This window comes from Eptatretus burgeri, chromosome 3 (assembly GCF_056783735.1).
Source record: "Eptatretus burgeri isolate ZD-2024b chromosome 3, Ebu_testis_v1, whole genome shotgun sequence".
In the NCBI taxonomy this organism is placed as follows: Eukaryota; Metazoa; Chordata; class Myxini; order Myxiniformes; family Myxinidae; genus Eptatretus; species Eptatretus burgeri.
The window spans coordinates 23,301,506-23,321,303 of record NC_140963.1 but is presented as its reverse complement, the minus strand read 5'-3'; the positions used below and the strand labels follow the sequence as shown (position 1 = coordinate 23,321,303).

Below are 19,798 nucleotides of genomic sequence, written 5' to 3'. Positions count from 1 at the left end.
AACCTTGTTGAATAAAATTCTCCATGTAGTCCGATTTACTCAATTTTTCTGATATTTATGCTCTGTTGTAGAAAGCCAATGCTCTCTGCTGATGATGATGTAATCTTTGTGGTGAACCTGGTTAAACAGCATTCTCTAATGGAGAGCGTAACGATAAATGCAGAGAATGTTCTGGCAATCTCGTATTAAATTATTTGTAACAACTAAGTTTGAATGCGTACTATCATATGCCCAGGTGATGGGAGGAGGGGAGGAGGTGGGAGGTGGATGAAATATCATCAAAAATTCCTCCAATATGTATGTTTGGGGAGTAAGTGAAATCCCACAGGATATCCTGTAGATGGTGGTTTGGGCTTCGCGGTGGGACATGGGGTTTGGCATCGGGAGATATTCCCATTGTTCAGGCACGTTCTTGTGGCTTGGGATAGCGACTTGGATTATCGACTGTATTATTGTCGAATCCTTTGCTTTGGAATATTGTAATATATTTTGCACTAGCAAATACATGTCACTTCCCTAACAAAAATATTAAAGGGGGGGAGGGTGAGATAGGAGCGAGGGGAGGGAGAGAGGAGGGGAGATAGTATTTGGAACTGAAAGTGTTGTGAGGTGTGATGATACCATCTCTCACTTATTTCCAGTTATTACTGGAATTTGTCAGGGGTGTGTACTGTCCCCCACACTCTTCAGCACTTGTACAGACTGAATTCTGGGGAGGATGTCAGAGAGATCAAGCTGCGGTGCATTGTTTGGGAGTGTCAAGATCTCTGACCTTGATTTAGCAGATGATGCAGTCATCTTTGTGGAGACTGGATATCCTTTTGGGGGCCTTCAAGGTGCTGAATGAGGAGTCAGAGCCACTGAGATTATGGGTTTCCTGGGTCAAAACTAACATTCCATGCTTTCAATGATATATTGGATGCTGCTATGTTGTCTGTAACTATTTGTGGTGAAGAAGTGAGAAGTCACGGAGAGATTCACTTACCTTGGCAGTGATATTCACGTGTCAGGTGGCTGTGAGCCAGAGGTAAACAGATATCTGGGTTGGGCCTGGAGAGTCGAGGACTCACTGGATCATGGGGTGTGGCACTGTCGGTACCTGTGCAGGAGGACAAAAGTCTGAGTCTTCAGGTCCTTGGTGCTTCCAGTGTTGCTCTACGGATGTGAGACTTGGACTCTGACCATGTATCTGAGATGGATAGTTAATTCCTTTGGTAACAGGTCTCTTTGGAGAATCCTTGGCTATCACTGGTCAGACTTTGTATCCAACTAATGGTTGTTGAGAGAGACTCAGATGAAAATTTTTTTCCTGTATAGTTCATGAGCGTCAGCTGTGACTCTATGGACATGTGGCTCGTTTTCCTGATGCTGATCCTGCTCACCAGATTCTCTCAGCGAGGGAGTCTCGTGAGTGGAGGAGGCCAATGGGCCGACCACGTTCCTCGTGGTTGCAGCTGGTTGATCGGCATCTTAAGGAAATGGGAATGGGCCAGGCATCTGCCTGGTGGATGGCCAGACGTAGGCCCCTGGAATACCAGCGGAAAGTGGACGCGGCGACGCGCTGCTCCAGCACTTACTCACATACCTGACCTGACCTGGGATGGTAGCATTCTCCCCAATTTAATCTGCAGCTTCATAGTTGCTACAACAAGCCTGTGGTTGGTATTGTGGAACTGAGCACTCCAGTATACCCTGCAGTTCTGGATCATCCTCTAGCGACAATCAACGAGCACGTGGTCAATCTCCTTTGCCACACCACCAGCGTTAGAATACCAAGTCCAGCGATGAGCCTGTGGGCGTTGAAACCATGAACCAGCCACCCGAAGTCCACACTTCTTGCAAAGTCAAGGAACTTAGTGCTATTCTGGTTCATAGTTCCTGACCCATGCGGACCAACACGTCTCATAACCATCCCTATCAGTTCTGGTCGATGCATTGAAATCCCCCAATACTAGAAAAGTATCTTGCCTGGGGCACTGATCAACCACAGACTCGAGCGCAGCATAGAATGTGTCTTTCACAGTGAGATCACTCGCCTCAGTCGGAGTTTCTCCAGAGACCAGGGAAACGACACCCAAGGAGTGATGAATCCGTTGTCTCATAATACGCTCACTGGTCGTTACCTCAATTATCATGGGAGTCAGCTTATTGGACGCAGCTACAGCAACTCCATGGGCATGGTAACCATCAGAGCGACCAGTCCATTAGGAGGTGTAACCACCCGCCATGATCTCACCACTATCCTAATGATGAGGCAGATGCCATGTTGGAATATTTGAGTTGACAGGTATAGCAAACTGTAAGATTGATGCCTGACCTGCACTCCAACATCGTGGCTGTATTTTAAATGTTGCGAGACATGTTTATGGATAAAGTGCCCGTCGGTATCCATTTGAAAGGCTTTTACGAAAAATCTCAGAGGCCACAAGAGACTGTTCATGCTTTCACAGAAGATACAGCACATTTTCAAGCAAGAATGGGAGGCTATCGTGAGATTTCGGGAACTACCGTCTATCTCATTTGCCGACCTCAAGCAAATAGATATCATTTGGTCCAAGGAGGAAGAGTCAACATCTCAGTTTGCCTGTAGTCAAGGTGGCTGAGCTCCTGTGTGAGCCACGATTGCAAGTGAGAGGGAGACCCCTGTCCTCTTAAAACAGTTGGTTGAACAACAAAGGAAAAAAAAAAATTCTTTCTGAAACAGAACACTCCATCCCCAAGCAGAGTTGTTCTGGCCTCACAGGCTAAATCCATTCCTGCAGGAAATGCAAGGCTGCCAACATAGGCACATAAAGTAAAACTGCCCTAACCAAACAGGTCCGATGTGTGTTCCAGGCACCATGTAAGATTTTTACAAGAGGTGAACAGTATATGACCTTGCGTTGGTCTCCATTGGCCAACGCGATGAAAATCATTTCTTTGGCAAAGGTATTGGATAATGTCCCCAGGTGGAGGTTGTGATCGCGAGGTTCCGATGACCTGCCTGCTGAATACATGGTCCCAAGACACAAGGATTAGTGAGAGATTCTTTCGTGAACATTTTCACTCAAGGGTAGTTATCCTGAGAGAGTTTCAATATCTGCATCTGATGACGGCGAATGGACTTGACATTCCTTATATTGGGTGTATGGACATATGGAGACTGGTATAGTGTTATTACCCAGCACATGTGAAGTGTAAAGTGAGGTTAGAAGCAATCGGTTTACTTCTTACAGTCTGTCCATCCGTCCATCTACAAATGTCAGTGTATGATTGAGGAACAACTTGATTTCAATTGAATTTTGTATTTGTACACAAATCGGAAAATGAACCTGAAGTTCAGCAATATTTTTTTTCTCTGAATTCGACCAGATCACACAAATGCAGAGGAGTGAAGTTGTTTGTTGTTTTTTAAACGTTTGTCTGTGTGGCAAACATAATAGAAAGTCATTCCAAACAGGAAACTTACTGTTTTGAAGGACATCAAAAAGGACACAAACAACAGGCACGAAGAACTAACGTAATGTGTTAGATTGGGTGGTGAAATCGACACAGCGTCAACAGCGGTAAACTTCCGGAATTAAGTTTTTCCTCGACCTTTAAAATCTTTATTTTATTTCAATTGAATTATATACTTGAACACTGTGTAGGGTATAGTGTTATATGAACTCTCTAGGTTGTTAAAGTGATGAGACTAAGCTGTTTTTGTTGTACATGACAATCCCTGTCATTGTGCCACAGATAGTATTCTGGGACTTAACATTCTCAAGAACTGTTCACTGCTCGCAGACACGCCACTCACCCTCTAACCCTGAGGCCATCAGCCATGGATAATTCTGCGGCCCAATTGTTTGTTAAGCAACCATGGATGCCGGCAAAAGCAGTTACACCAAGCAAAGTCTTTGCGTCCACAGCAGCGTTGCCTACTCATTGGTACAGCTACCTGAGCTAGCTAGGGTCCACGCCCTTGGTGCACACTCATATAATTGCCGAGCAGAACGGAGAGTGCGGTGGCTAACCCCCGGAGCCAATCAATGGTACAAAACTTCCCATCTGGCACAGGAAATCAACTCTCCTGGGTCAAAAAAAATCAACTCTTCTGGCATAGGAGAAAGCCATTTCGCCAATCCTTCTTGTAATGCTCTCATGTACTGGAGATAAGCCCACTCATGGAATTATACCAGGCTTGCAAGGACGTATTGACCTACTATTTTCAAAACATGCCATGGGTCTTCAGCATTCCCAACCTGAATACATCTGGTTTTACATCTCCACTTGATGGCTGATAAGCTCTGAGATACAGCACTCTCCGCTAGCACTACATCACAACAGCAAAGGCATATCAAACCTTTCCTGTGTCCCCCACCCCTCCCATCGAGAATCAAACCCAGACAACATAACTCACTGGTTAGTACATGACCAAATGAGCAATCTTACTTCTTCATATAGCACTTATCATTCACCGTTCATGTAACACACTTGTTAGCTGGGATAGTAACCAATGAGATTAGCCTCAAAACCATCTCATGACCCTAAAAATCTCTAATTCCTGGATTAAAGGTTCTTTCTATAAAACACAAACAATTCCTTCGATTGTTTGTGCTTTATATCCCTGGGTCAGATTGCGGGAGAGTGTGTCGGAGTGGTGCTGAGGTGTCGTCCACCAGATGGCGGTCTCCTTGGGTTAACCTGAGGCGGTCCCTTCGGGTGGGTGCCTGGAATGTCCTATCCCTCAGAGAGGATGATCACCTGTCTCTGTTATCATCTGAGCTCAAGCGTTTGGACATCGGGATTGCAGCTCTCTCTGAGGTTCGGAGACCGGATTGCGGCGAGATAATGGTGGGTGGTTACACCTACTATTGGTCTGGTCGCTCTGATGGTTACCATACCCAAGGAGTTGCTGTAGCTGTGTCCAACAAGCTGACTCCAATGATAATTGAGGTAACACCGGTCAACGAGCATATTATGAGATTAAGGATTCGTCACTCCTTCGGTGTCATTTCCCTGGTCTCTGTTTCTGCTCCGACTGAGGCGAGTGATCTCACCGAGAAGGACACATTCTATGCCACGCTCGAGTCTGTGGTTGATCAGTGCCACAGACGAGATACACTTCTTGTGTTGTGGGATTGCCATGCATCGACTGGAACTGATAGGGATGGTTATGAGGTGTGTGTTGGTCCCCATGGGTCAGGAACTATGAACCAGAATTGCACTAAGTTCCTTGACTTTGCAAGAAGTCATGGACTTAGGGTGGCTGGTTCATGGTTTCAGCGCCCACAAGCTCATTGCTGGACTTGGTATTCCAACGCTGGCGGTGTGGCAAAGGAGATTGACCATGTCCTCATTGACGGTCGTTGGAGGATGATCTAGAACTGCAGGGTCGACCGGAGTGCTCAGTTCCTCGATACTGACCACAGGCTTGTTGTAGCAACTCTAAAGCTGCACCTTAAATCCTGGAGAATGGTACCATCCCAGCCTAGGCTGGATGTTGGCAAGCTCAGGGATGAGAGAGTAGCTGAGGAGTTTGTGAACAGGCTGAGTGGACACTTGGGGGGTCTGGGTGCTTTGGGGGGTCCTGAAGAGTTGTGGAGTGCCTTCAAGACCACCGTCCTTGATGTTGCCGGTGGATGTCTTGGAACTCACCGCAGGGCGAAGAAGAATTTTGTCTCTCAAGGGACACTGGATACCATTGACTAGAGTCGCAGGGCCAGGCTGAATGACAGAGCTGAGCTGTTCAGGGAGCTGAGGCGTAAAACTGTACGTGCACTGAGGGTGGACAAAGAGGCCTATGTGCGAGGATTCTGTGAGGGGGTAGAGCATCACCTGTGGACAGGTGATTCTCGTCCCGCTTACAGGGGAATTCGCGCATTGCGTTCATCCAAGCCCATCCCTCGGAGCACTGCAGTTAGAGCAGAGAGTGGTCGGCTCTTGACAGAGGAGTCTGAAGTGAAGGCCCGCTGGGCCGGTTACTTTGAGTGGTTGTACCAGGCTGATCCCCCAGCTGTCGAGTTGGACGTCAAGGGTGTTACAATCCCTGTTGCTGACCCTCAAATCAACTGTGGTCCACCTTCGCTTGTGGAAACAAGGGCTGCGGTGAACCAGTTGAAACGGGGCAAAGCTCCAGGGATCTGTGGCATCCATGCTGAACTTCTCAAGGCTCGTGAAAATGCTGCACTCGTGTCATCGCATGCAGTTTTGTGCTCTGCCTGGAACACAGGCATCATCCTAACTGATTGGAAGAGGGGCCTTGTTGTTCCTCTCTGGAAAGAGAAGGGTTATTGCCAAGACTGCAACAACTACCGAGGGGTGACACTGCTCTCAGTGCCGGGCAAGGTCTTTGCTCGGATAATTCTTGATAGGGTTCGCCACCATCTGCTTGAGCACCAACGTCCAGAGCAGTCATTCTTTACACCAAAGAGGTCAACGATTGACCGTATCCTTGCACTTCGTGTCCTCACCGAACGCAGACGAGAGTTTCGGCAGGGGCTGCTTGCAGCCTTTGTTGATCTCTGGAAAGCGTTCGATTCAGTGAATCAGGATGTCCTCTGGAGGATTCTTGGTCTTCGTGGGGTGCCACCAAAACTGATCGATCTGATGTCTGAACTCTACTCCGGTACTGAGAGTGCTGTGAAATGTGGTGGTACCATCTCTGACTTATTTCCAGTTGTTACTGGAGGTCGTCAGGGGTGTGCACTGGCCTCCACACTTTTCAGCACTTGTATGGACTGGATTTTAGGGAGGATGTCGGAAAGATCATGCTGCGGTGCATCGTTTGAGAATGTCAAGATCTCGGACCTTGATTTTGCAGATGATGCAGTCATCTTTGCGGAGACTTTAGATATCCTTTTGGGGGCCCTCGAGGTGCTGAATGAGGAGTCGGAGCCACTGGGATTACGGGTTTCTTGGGTCAAAACTAAGATCCAGGCTTTCGGTGACATCTTGGATGCTGCTGTCCTGTCTGTGCCTGTTTGTGGTGAGGATGTTGAGGTCATGGAGAGATTCACTTCCCTTGGCAGTGATATTCATGTCTCTGCTGGCTGTGAGTCAGAGGTCAATAGACGTCTGGGTCGGGCCTGGGGAGTCATGGATTCACTGGATCATGGTGTGTGGTGCTGCCGGTACCTGTGCGGGAGGACGAAAGTCCGAGTCTTCAGTTCCTTGGTACTTCCAGTCTTGCTCTATGGATGCGAGACTTGGACTCTGACCAAGGATCTGAGACAGAGACTTAATTCCTTTGGTACCAGGTCTCTTCGGAGAATCCTTGGCTATCGCTGGCCGGATTTTTTGTCCAACGAGCGGTTGCTGAGAGAGACTCGGATGAGATTTGTTACCTGCATTGTCAGTGAGCGTCAATTGCGGCTGTATGGACATGTGGCTCGTTTTCCTGACGCTGATCCTGCTCACCAGATTCTCTCAGCGAGGGAGTCTGATGAGTGGAGGAGGCTAGTGGGCCGACCACGTTCCTCGTGGTTGCAGCAGGTTGACCATCATCTCAAGGAGATGGGGATGGGCCTGGCATCTGCCTGGGGGATGGCCAGACGGAGGCCCCTGGAGTACCGGCAGAAAGTGGACGCAGCGACGCGCTGTTCTGGCACATGCTCCCATACCTGACCTGACCTGTCTTTTGATAGACACCTGAGAAAGGCCGGTGCTGAACCATGGTTTCTCTTATTTATTTAATTTTTCCTCATGTATCGTGAGGCTTCCGAAACGGTTATAATCCACCAATATATTATTCTGGTTGACATTCCTGAAATGCTACCATTGCTGATGTAGAACACTTCATGAACTGATGCCCCGAAGAGCCTGGTTACTCATTATTCGTGCAGCACTTGAGCAACTCCACCCGCTATCTTTCAAAAGCCATGAAATGTTTGTTACCTTTTAGATTGCCACTGTTATCTTGTAACTACAGTTTGATAGTTTTCCTAACCATACATCACATCACATGGTCAATATATCTTGTATCGTGCATCTATGATTCAGACACTCATGAAATGTTTTTTTGCCGGTTTTACATGCCCTAACATTATTTGATGGAAATATCACTTGAGCTGTAACACCCTCCTTTCACACTGATCGACTGATGTAAATAGCTGAGTCATTTATATACATCAACACTTTTACAGATGATTTATACAAAGTGTGCTTCTTAAAGTAGCTAATTCACCCGTAGCAAGCATTGCTTGGCTCTGGGTCAAGCAGCCATTCTATATTGGTCACGCACATGGCTCTGCCTATCACAGGTTGGGGTCGGAAGGAAAGTTCTGCATGAGAGACGGTTGGGGTAGCAAACCACAGAATTGCACCTTTACTTTAAAGTTTAAAGGAACCAAACTTCTGATAAACCAAACTTGATAATTCCAACAACCACCAGGTAAGAACTGCAGGTCACTTGTTGTTTTGCTCTTGGACATCAGAACTTTTTGTTGCTCTTTTTTAAAAACTATTTAAGCTGACTTGTTTGTAAAATAAAATGAGCGTCTAGAAAGCGATGCTAATGAAAACTTGTGAATGATGATATAGCAGATTGGTTGTATTTACACTTCGATCAAGGCAGGCCTGCTCTGGCATTATGCTAGGTTGTGTCCATTGGTATGTCCTCCAGTATGGTGTGCTTGATGAAGGACTGATGATACCACCATTCGCCTTGCTTTACCTCTTTAACACAAGGACTAGGTGATTGTATCAAAACGATGTATTGCATGATGGTTTGTGGACTGTTTCTTTTAAAACAGAACTATACCGGTCGTCGTAAGAATAATTGACGTCGGCAGTTTTTGTTCAAATAACATTGTTACTAACATTGTAAAAACAGGTAATACGAGTATTTAGCTACGTAATCTACTTCATTGACATTTTAACCTCTGCCACTGAAGGTGGAGGAAGTTATGTTTGCACCCCTTTCTGTCTCTGTCTGTCTGTCTGTCTGTTTGTTTGTAATTGTTTGTCTGTGTGTTTGTTTGTTTGTCGGATATCTCAAAAAGTTGTGGACGGATTTTGGTGAAATATGCTGGGCAGGTTCGGTGTGTGACAAGGACGAAGTGATTCAATTTTTGGTGAAGATCCGAATCAGGATCTGGATACGAGAATTATTTAATTCTTAAAGTGATTCTTCACCCTTTGAAGATAGGGCCAAAAATGATATAGTACTGTATAGCATGATATTTCAAAAATGTTTTGGGCCCAATATGTTCTCCTCGTGGATCAGGCATTACGTGGCGGAAGTATGCGCTCTACCGAGTGCCCTTCCAGTAATGAAACACTGTGTCCAACTCTGTGTAATTCTCTTTCACATGCACCTCATTAAAACAAATGAATATATGTTGGTTTAAAAACTTTTCAAAGGTTTCTCAAGTCAGAATTAGTCCTTTTCTTCCATGATATTTTCACATATACAGAGATCTGTCCTGTACTCATTTAAAAAGTATTCGTTTCACATATAATTATTAATAAGAAAAGATTATAATTAAAGGATTAATTATAACCGCTAAATCTACTACAGGTTGTAAAATGTACTTCCAGAATCACTTTTCACCCTCCTCTCATTCGTTCTCACTTTTCCCACTTGTGGGACGAACTTCCAGACTCTCTTCAATCACATTCCTCCCTCCTGGTCTTCAAGACAACCGTTTGCCACCATCTCAGATCATCTCCCATCCAAAACCATGATCTTTTCTACTCCCATTAACCTTCCCCAAGCTCACCTCTTTCTAAATTTCCAGTTTTTCCTTCCTGAGAGTTTATTTCAGTGTCCATCTTGTCCATCCCATGCGTCCTTCCCCTACCCCTAATTCTTCCTCACACCCCTTATTTGTCGAAGTATTCCTCTATTTGTTCCTGAACCCTGCTGTTAGTGCACCCCCCCTCTTTTTAATGTTCCCTTTGTTATGTTAAGTCCTGATTCATTCTATTTCAAGCTCCTCTACGAGCCTCAACTTTGTATATAAAAAGGTGAATGTTATTAAGCAAGAAAGTGTGTAAATGAATAAGCAGAAAATAAAAATTTAACAATAATCGACCAACTGAGTGGGTGAATGAGGTAGTGGATAATTGATTTGGTGAAACTTTTTACTTCCTTCAACTTACACATATTTTGTGATGCTATGAATATATATGACAAACTTTTCTGCAGAAACAATTAAGAATAAACTCTAACAGTGCCATACACTTCCATATTGAGGTGGCAGGCAGGACAACCTTTGGTGTGGCCAAGAACCCTGCAGGGGAGGCCACCGAGGAACCATGATGGCCACATGCGTTCCACTCCCACGTGGAGAGGTCCTACTTTACTTCCTGGTTCTCGTCCTCGCTCTGTATTGGGCTGGAGACTGGATCTGCCTCATTTCTGATGGTATGTTGTTCGAGTTTTCTGCTGCCACCTCCATTTAATTACTTTAATTCACAGGGCAATGAACAGCTCAAAAAATACCTAGAAATGATCAAGCCAAGGAAAAAGGTTAATTGCCGATGTCTTGTCAGCTTCAACGTCAGATCCTGTCATCTCTTGGAACCGAGGCACTCTTGAGCCCAATTAATGCTTCGATGGCCGACTTGCACGTACGGCTTGCTGTTGGAGGCTGAGGGACAACAGTCCACCACAATTTCAAGTGTTGGTAGCTCTGAAAGCCTCAACTCGTTTCTCACAACAGTAAACATAGTCATCCATTTTAGTTGATAAAATCCATTGTTCGCTCCTTCCTAACCCCCAAGAAGACTGTCGTGGGTGCCTTCCACCTCAATAACCACTGGCTGCCTGATTATAGGCTTCTCTAGTCATCAAGTAAGGCATGACCTTGGAATGACATTAAACTAAAACCTAACATTTCACCAACACTTTCAAAATGCCATGACAAACACCAAGTCTCATAAATATATCCTGCACAAACTTGCGGAAATGACATGAGGTGCTGATCCACCATAGACGCTGCAAACAGCAGCATTGGCTTTGGCATATTCTATCACTGAATACTGCATTACGGTGTAGAGCTGGAGCGTGCACATGAAACTGCTCAATATGCTGCTGAACACTGTGATACAGATCATTTCCAGCACTGTTTAATCAACTCCACCACCATGGCTTCCAGATTTGGTCAACCACACCGGCCAGCCTGCACCATAATATGGTCTGCCTCAAAGAATACCGCAAAGCAATGGCTAATAAAAGTCTCCCAATGAACAGACGGATCAAACCTGTCATCTGCTGAAATCCTGGAAACCTTTATTGATGGAAGCCAAGACGGTTGACGTAGATGACGTTCCGTATGACCAACAGCAGAACACGGGGTTTCAGTTTAATGTGATGCCAAATCAACTGTCAATCACCCATCAATACCATTGGCTAACCGAAGAGCAACCATTATAAGTCGTCGAGCTTCTCTCTACCGAGGAAGTACTGCTCCATGACAACTCGAATCAGAACCATCCACAGATGCTGTGGACATCATTTCCAGAGATGAAGTTAAAGAAAAATGATCTGAAATGTGATTTGTCGAGCAAATTGTCCGAGCCAAGATCATGGTGTACTTGATTACCCTATCAGGACATTCACAGATGGCTTGCAGCATATTAATATTTCTGATGTGAATGAATGATTTTGTCCACCTGGACATTGACTTTGCAAATGTTATTATCCCAATAAAAGGAAGAAGAGAAAGAGTCGTACTGTCATTGTGAGCAGAGACGGGTGTTCAAACTTTTCTTACAATAGGATACTCAAAATAGTTCAAACACTGCAAATGGCTTGTCATTTTTCAATACCTAGGGATATTAAATAATTTCTAAGAAGTATTTTCGATACCCAGGACCTTCCTGGTACAAGAATCCATACACCAAGCACGAAAAAGAAAAGGAAAATGTTCTCGAAAATCCTCAAAATCGATGTTTTGAACCATGTTTTACCAAACCGATGTAGACACGTACGCCACAAATCGATTTGTAGAGATTTGTAGAGCTTGCAGACATCTTTTAATGTTGATGCGTGTTACTCATTGAATCTACCCTTACTCTGCTTTCAAACATTGCCCTGGTGGCTGGAGGCTGGCATCTCGTCTCCCCCTTTGCTTAGAGAAGATTGAATGGAAAATTTCATACTGCATCATGTTAAATTACTCAAACATGGGAACAGAAACTCATCATATAGCACAGAACGTCCGTAAAGTCTTTGTGATAATTTGAACGTTGATAACTTTTGATGTGCATTCGATGGAAACGAACTCTAATTGGCACATGAAAGCATGTTTACCTCTGCCACCCTAGGTGTATGGAGGTTATGTTTTCACCTCTGTCTTTCTGTGTGTTTGTAACTCTGTCTATCCGTGAGCAGACAGACAGACAGAGATACAAACATCGATATCTCAAAAAGTTATGCATGGATTCGAAAAAAAACTTGTTGGACAGGTTGAGTGTGTGACGAGGACGAATCGATTCGATTTTGGTGAAGATCCCGATCTGGATCCGGATAAATTTTTTAAAGTGATTCTTCTCCATTGAAAAATGGCGCCAAAAACAATATCTGGGATGATATTTCAAAACATGGTGGATGCATTATGAGAAAACTTGGCGGATGAGTCAGGTAGGTGACAAGAACAAGCCGATTAGATTTTGGTTGGCGTCCGGATACAGATCCGGCCAACAGTGGGGTACAAAATCTAAGCTGTTCAGCCTGGTGGAGGTCTGTGCTCTACAGAGTGCCGTGCTAGTTCATCAAGTTTTGTTAATGTTAATATTGTTGTTTTTGCCGTTGTTAACTCCACAATTCCCCTGGGTTTCTTGACGAGTTGACATTTTCGGATGAGGCAACATTGACGTCAGTGGTAAAGTCAACGTTGACCAGCAACACTCGGCTCACTGCCACGATGCTTCCAATATGCGACGGTTCTTGAATGATGTCTTCCCAGACAAGTGGATCGGTAGATGTGGACCATTTGCTTGGCCACCTCATTCGCCTGCATATCCCCATTGGAATACATTTTATTGGGCTATGTAAAACTGTTATTTGCTCATCACAACCACGTTCTTTGGATGAACTTAGGGCTACGAACTTAGGACAAATGCATTTCATGAAATTACTCAGCAGCAACTGGAGAATGTTTTCAGCAAGTTGGAAAATCGGATTGAACTATCATGCTTTACAAAACATGGTGATTATCTTGAAGCTTAAATATTTTAACTGTATTGAGTGAAAACTTTATGAATTATACTTCCATGCATCGCTTATGGTTTGTTTCTATCATGTGAGCATCAAAGGTTATAAAAGTTCAGGTTATGGGCACCTTGTACTATGTTTCTCAGACTAGATATCCATGGAAGAATGTATGAAACTAATATGTTTGATTACCTATCTATTACAATATGAGCTTTACTTTTTGTTCACTGTAACTCCAAAAGTTTCACTCTGTCTGTGTGCGTGCTGTACATCGTGTCTTTTAAAATTGATCTTGCATGAGTAAGAGTACGGTAAAGAATCTTGGATTATTATTTGTGATTTTATGAGTTTGAGAGGTAACGTATTACTCAAGCTATTGTACACATCCTTCTTGCAGAAAACACAGAGAATCTGAAAGGTTTGCAAGATGGTTGGACATATTTTGGTCGAAAAATGGTAAGTACATCTTCTTATTCTTCTTTTGTATGCAGCCAAAGGCTGCGGGGTAGCATCATTGGCTGAGGGGCACTGCTGTGCAACTGATGGCTTCTGTAGGTTAGAGCAGGAATTTGGAACTTGTACAGGGGGGCCAGCGTTAGCTTGCCTACTCTTTGCGAATAACACCGTGGGATCTTTTAAAGTCCACCGATTAATGCCAGCAGATGGGATGCACAGTTTAATGGCCATTCGAGGGATGGCACACATATTGATGAATCATCCTGTTTTTGATGAATCATGCAATGAGTCAGCATCATGTTGCATTTAGGGTCATTGTTGCTCCTTTTGTTTAATTTATCCCTCCTGACTGCAATCTCACCTCCGAACTGGTGGTCAGCAAGGCAGTGGGAGATGCAGTGGGCTGCCTTACAGAGATGCAGGAGGCTGTGCCTCTGCCGAGCTTATTTATACCTAACAGGTGAAACTCATGCAACTGTTCAGTCAGAAGAGCCTCTTCAAAATTTAAATTGTTCCTGGCTGCTCCCAGAACTGTTTTGTTTACCACAAACAGGTTAATGTGTAGCAGACATTTCCTGTTGATCAGGATGCATGCAACAACAGCTGGTGTGGCACTTGCTTCCTGGTACCCACAACAGTGATCGGGTCTGATCTCGACTTAATGTGTTATTAGGTTTGACCAGTTCACGATGAGGAAGAGCTTCTGCTCCTCGTTCATGAGAGTCATGGGGACCTACTCCTATTGAGGAATGGTGCAATTGTTACCACCGCCACCGAAGGTGGACGGAGGTTATGTTTTCACCCCTGTCCATCTGTCTGTCTGTTTGTTTGTGAACAAAATATCTTAAGTTGTGGACGGATTCAGACAGAATTTGGTGGAGAGCTTGGCTATATGACAAGGAGGAAATGATTAGATTTTGCTGAACATCTGAATCCGGATCTGGATCCGAGAATTTTTTAAAGTGATTCTTCACCATTCAGAGATTGGGCCAAAAACGACATATAGCAGGATATCTCAAAAAATTGTGGACGGATTCGGACAAAACTTGGTGGGTAGGTTGGGTATGTAAAAAGGAATAATTGTTTCGATTTTGGTGAAGATCGAAATCCGGATCTGAGAATTTTTTAAGTGATTTTTTTTCACCATTGAGTGATCGGGCTAAACGAATATATGGCACAATATCTCAAAATGTTGTGCACGGATTCAGACGAAACTTGGTGGACAGGTTCGGTAAGTAACAAGGAAGAATTGATTCGATTTTGCTGAACATCCGAATCCGGATCTGGATCCGAGAATTTTTTTAAGTGATTCTTCACCATTGAGTGATCGGGCTAAAACGATATCTGAAAAAGTTCTGGACGGGTTCGGCCAAAACTTGGTGGATAGGTGACAAAAACAAGCTGATGAAATTATATATCAGGTGGGCAGTTCCATAATTTCGGACATACATTTGGACACATTATGAAGATACCACAGACACAAAGATTGAGAATATGAAACTTTTATTTGGCCATGATATGACAAGTGTTTAGTAGAAAACGAGTAACAATGAAAAAATAGTGTCAACACCTTAATGACCTTGGAATAATTAAAAAAAATACCATGTGTTCGGACGTACACAGAAAAAATGAATTTTCTGACTTCATAAGTTCAATTAAAAATTTCTGTGAAGTGTGCAGATTTTTTTTTCCAAAAAAGTGCATTTATAATTTACAATTTTTGAACAGCTTGTACAATTCCCTTCAAAATGATATATAATTTGTGCTGATAATTTCATTTTGAAATATTGACTTCCTGGTTGACAAATTTATGGAACTGCCCAGGTCCGAATCCAGATCCGGCCGATTGGTGAGATAGAAAATGTAAACGAATCAGGCTGGCGGAGGTATGCGCTTTACCGAGTGCCCTTCTAGTTTGACCATGCATTATGGAGTGTCGGAGTAAGAATGTATGCGTTTATTTTGACCATGTACTTCAGCCTTCGGGCTGACGTGCATGTGCATGCTTATGGGATGGTCTTGTTGGATTGTGAACTTTGGCCATGTGGTCAAGGTGCGCATCCTATTCTGGTTTAGAATTTTGATTTTCTTCCCCCCCCCCCCCCGTTTTTTATATCAAAAATGAGGGCCAAAAAGTCTGAAGCACATGTCCATGGATGTTCCCTCTCCTGGGTGAACTGGTCTATCATATTGAGAATTTAATTATCTTCCCAGTATTGTCTGCATTAAAATCATATGGAGATGTAGGGGGCTGAAGCTCTGCTAAGCTCATGCCGAATAGATGGAGCCTATGCGACTGTTTAGCCAGAAGAGCCTTAAAAAAAATACTTATACCAATCAGCCTACTTTCAAATATATATATAAACTTTTCACAAGTGTCCTGACCAATCAAATGGAATGCATTCTGCATAGCAACCAACCAAGAGGGAAAGCAGGTTTCAGAAGTGGATACTCCACCATAGACCACATCTTCTTCTTCTTCTTTCGGCTTCTCCCATTAGGGGTCGCCACAGCGGATCATCCGTATGATCCGCATAGAGATTTGGCACATGTTTTACACCGGATGCCCTTCCTGACGCAACCCTGGTCGCCTCTTACGCCACAGGGATATGGTACACCTATTTTAACCGGGGTATACACCGGCCCAGTATACTGGTACTCATTTCGCCGACCTCGGAAGGATGACAGGCTGAGTCAACCCCCTGGTGTATTAATTCAGTGGCCCAACGGGGCTTGAACTCAGGACCTTTTGGATCCCAGGCCGCTGCCCGAACCACTGCGCCAACACCAGGCTCCACCATAGACCACATACACACCATCAATCAACTGAAACAAAAATGTCAGGAATATTAAAAAAAAAAACCTCTCTGCATGGTATTTGTAGACTATGAGGAGGCATTCAAATCTGTACAAACACAATCAGTTCTGGATGCATTATAACAACAATGAGTGGAAAGGACATTCATTGAATTACTGAAAGATATTTACACAGACTTCACAATTACATTTACACTGCACAAAGAGGTGGTAAGATCAACACCAAAAAATGAGTAAGACAAGGTGACACGATCTCGCCCGAATTATTCACTGCCTGTCTGGAGTATCTATTTCGACGCTTCAGTGGGAAGATTCGGGTGTCAACATTCATGGAGAAAAGTCCAACCATCTAAGATTTGTGGACATGAGCCTGGTGTGGCTCAGTGGTTAAGGCGGTGGCTTGGGATCCTTGGGGTCCTGAGTTTGAGCCCCGCTGGCTGCTGAGTTAGCATCAGGGGGGTTGACTCAGTCTGTCATCCTTCCGAAGGTCGGCGAAATGAGCACCAGTATACTGGTAACACTGGTTTACAAAAAAAAGAAGAAATTCTGCGGCAAGCATGTGAATAGGTGTTTGTGACTAATTTTGATATGCTGAATTCAAATTTCTAAACAGTTTTGCTCTATCACCTCTAATTTTTTTGCTTTCTCATATCCCATTATTTTATTATAATGCATATATTTATAATATAATGTGTTTATTTCATATATTCAAATGGCATATTACAGAACGAAACAAAAAATAGACACAGAACACTGACAGAACTAAATATTACTATTACTTGGATATAAGCATACTGTATATACACATCATAGTACTACAGACAGTCAGAAATAAGTTTTTTTTGGAGGATCTGGTGTACTTTGCATTCGGGATGTCGCGCAGGAGCATCCAGCAGAAGTCCCCCATCATGCTGGGGTTCCACTTGACTTGGTAGTTGCTCTCCATCTTAGTAATATCTTGGTGGAACCTTTCCCCATGTTCGTCACTTACTGCTCCGAGGTTCGGGGGGAAGAAGTTGAGGTGGGAGTGGAGAAAGTGAATCTTGAGAGACATTCAGCACCCCATATCCTGATAAGCCTGCAACAACTTCTCGACACGCATTTGGTAATCTATTGCCCATGTGTTACCAAGGAAGCCATGGCAGACTGACTTAAATGCTTCCCATGCTCTCAGTTCCTTGAAGGTGAGCTTCTCCTTGAATACCTCATCCTTCAGCACCTCCTTGATCTGAGGTCCAATGAAGATGCCCTTCTTGAGCTTAGCGGAACTGAGACCTGGGAACAGAGTGCACAGGTATTGGAAGGCAGCGCCATCCTTTTCCATGGCCTTCACGAAATTCTTCATGAGGCCAAGCTTGATATGAAGAGGGGGAAGAAGCACCTTGTTCATGTCCACCGGAGGATTTTCTTGAACACTGTGTTCCCCAGGCACGAAAGTGCTCCTAGGCCCCCAGTCCTTCTGCGTGTAGTGCTTGGACACAGCCCGACTGTCCCAGAGACAGAGAAAGCAGCAGTACTTCGTGAAGCCTGCCTGCATACCCATTAGGAGCCCAATGACCTTGAGGTTCCCACAGAGGCTCCACTGGTGCTGCTGGTACTTGGCAGCTTCCAGAAGGAGCTCCATATTGTCATATGACTCCTTCAAATGAACTGAGTGACCAATGGGAATAAATACCCCAGCATTCCCATGAAATGATTCTTCTCGAGTATAAAATAAAAATTAAAAACCCAGCTACTTTATATAAAGTATCATCCTACCGGATAATTGTAGAGCAGCACTAACCACCCTCTCTCACCACCAGTAAGCTACTGGCGTTCCCAGCCGCCAATGCACATGTTTGACCTACGGAGTTTTTTTGGATGATGCAAATAGCGTCATCGGCTTGCCAAAGTGTAAATTTGAGTTCAGCATCCCAAAATTAGTCTAAAACACCTATTTATACAGTGTATTACTGAAATATTTAGATATTTTTGGGTCTAGGGCTATATGTATACATGTACGTACATGTATACATGTATATCTCAAAAACTAGAGGTGATGAGTGAAAATGGATTTCGTATCTGAAATCAGCACCCCAAAATTAGGTTAGAACACCTATGTTCATGCGTGCCTAACTTTCTTTGTAAACCAATGTAATTATCCCTGCAGGGTCGAAGGCGACTCAAGGGTTGGCGTCAGGAAGGGCATCCGGCCGTAAAAACATTGCCACAAGAAAGGGTACCATGATTGGAGCCCGCAAAAAAGCTGACCCCTGCTCAGGGATAAAGGCTTTCAAATGGTGTGGTGATGATCTAAGATGTGTAGACAACATTGTTGTTACCGAAGAAAGCCTCAAGAAAATTGAAACCATGCTCTGGGAACTCGCTGAAGCCAGCATGAAATGTGGGCTGAAGATGAACATGTCAAAAACCAAAGTATGGATGAACCCCCTTTGTACCTCATGGAGAAATCATAATAAATGGAAACCAAGTAGAAGACGTAGAAGAATACATATACCTTGGGCAAAGCTTTAGCCTCAAGGAAAAGAACAAGAAATGAAGAGAAGAATCAAACTTGGACGGAGACAATATGGAAAACTCGGTAACATTATGAGAGGTAGCTTACCAATATGTCTGAAATGGAAAGTTTTCATTCAGTGTATTATTCCATCTATCATCTATGGGGCAAAGACATGGCGCTAAGAACAAAAATTGGAGAAAAAGTTAACAGCACAACAGAATATGGAACAAAATATGTTAGGTATTACATACACAGAGAGAAAGACAAATAAATGGGTCAGAGAACAAAGCAAAACTCAGGATATCTTACAAATAATCAAACTCTGGAAATGGGCAGGACACAGGTGGACAACAATATTAACAACATGAAGACCTATTGATGGCAACGGGAACAGGGGAAGGCCACATCGAAGATGGAGGAATGAAATCGACAAATATTGGGAAGAGTCAATTGGAACAACAAAGCAAGAGACAGAGCAACATGACTTGTCAACATGCTGAGGCTTTCGCCCAGCAGTGGACTGAAAATAGCTGATACACACATACACACACTCACATCTCTCACCTGTAATTGGAGGGACCATTCAATCAGTTTACACCTAATAAATTATCCCTAGTTGCAGCTCAGACTTTATAATTGGTTAACACTTGACCTTTCTTGCCAAAAGAAGGCTGCATAAAGCTAGACAAGGTAAGCACATTGCTGTTTCAAACCCTACCCAGGTTCCTCCACAGCTGCAGACATTTACAAGTAGCACATGCAAGAGAATGTCAATGCTGCATGCACCCATGAGCCACGGGACCAGTTTCACTTATTGGCAAGTCATCAATGATAACATAGACAGAAAGGTGCACCACTGAAGCTGCCACACATGTACTCTGTGCAATACCAATAGCAGT

At 43.9% G+C, this 19,798-nt stretch overlaps 1 protein-coding gene and 1 long non-coding RNA gene across 7 annotated transcripts in view; one reads left to right on the top strand and one right to left on the bottom strand.

The window, feature by feature from the left end:
* LOC147029549 (uncharacterized) overlaps positions 1–9,672 on the bottom strand; it is a 45,844-nt gene extending 36,172 nt beyond the window's left edge. The window contains exon 1 of the long non-coding RNA XR_015055946.1: positions 9,539–9,672. This is a non-coding gene — a long non-coding RNA (uncharacterized LOC147029549). The remainder of the gene's footprint in view (positions 1–9,538) is intronic.
* The window catches only part of HHATL (hedgehog acyltransferase like), a 91,067-nt gene that overhangs the window by 1,546 nt on the left and 69,723 nt on the right, over positions 1–19,798 (top strand). For 2 of the 6 annotated variants that reach the window (XM_085872691.1, XM_085872694.1), the window contains exons 2-3: positions 10,163–10,333; positions 13,524–13,582. In XM_085872691.1, coding sequence (XP_085728817.1) covers positions 10,163–10,333; positions 13,524–13,582 — 230 coding nt within the window. Of the gene's footprint in view, positions 1–8,225; positions 8,357–8,539; positions 8,659–10,162; positions 10,334–13,523; positions 13,583–19,798 lie in introns of those variants that run through there. The other 4 variants (XM_085872695.1, XM_085872693.1, XM_085872692.1 and 1 more) reach the window with 4 other exon arrangements.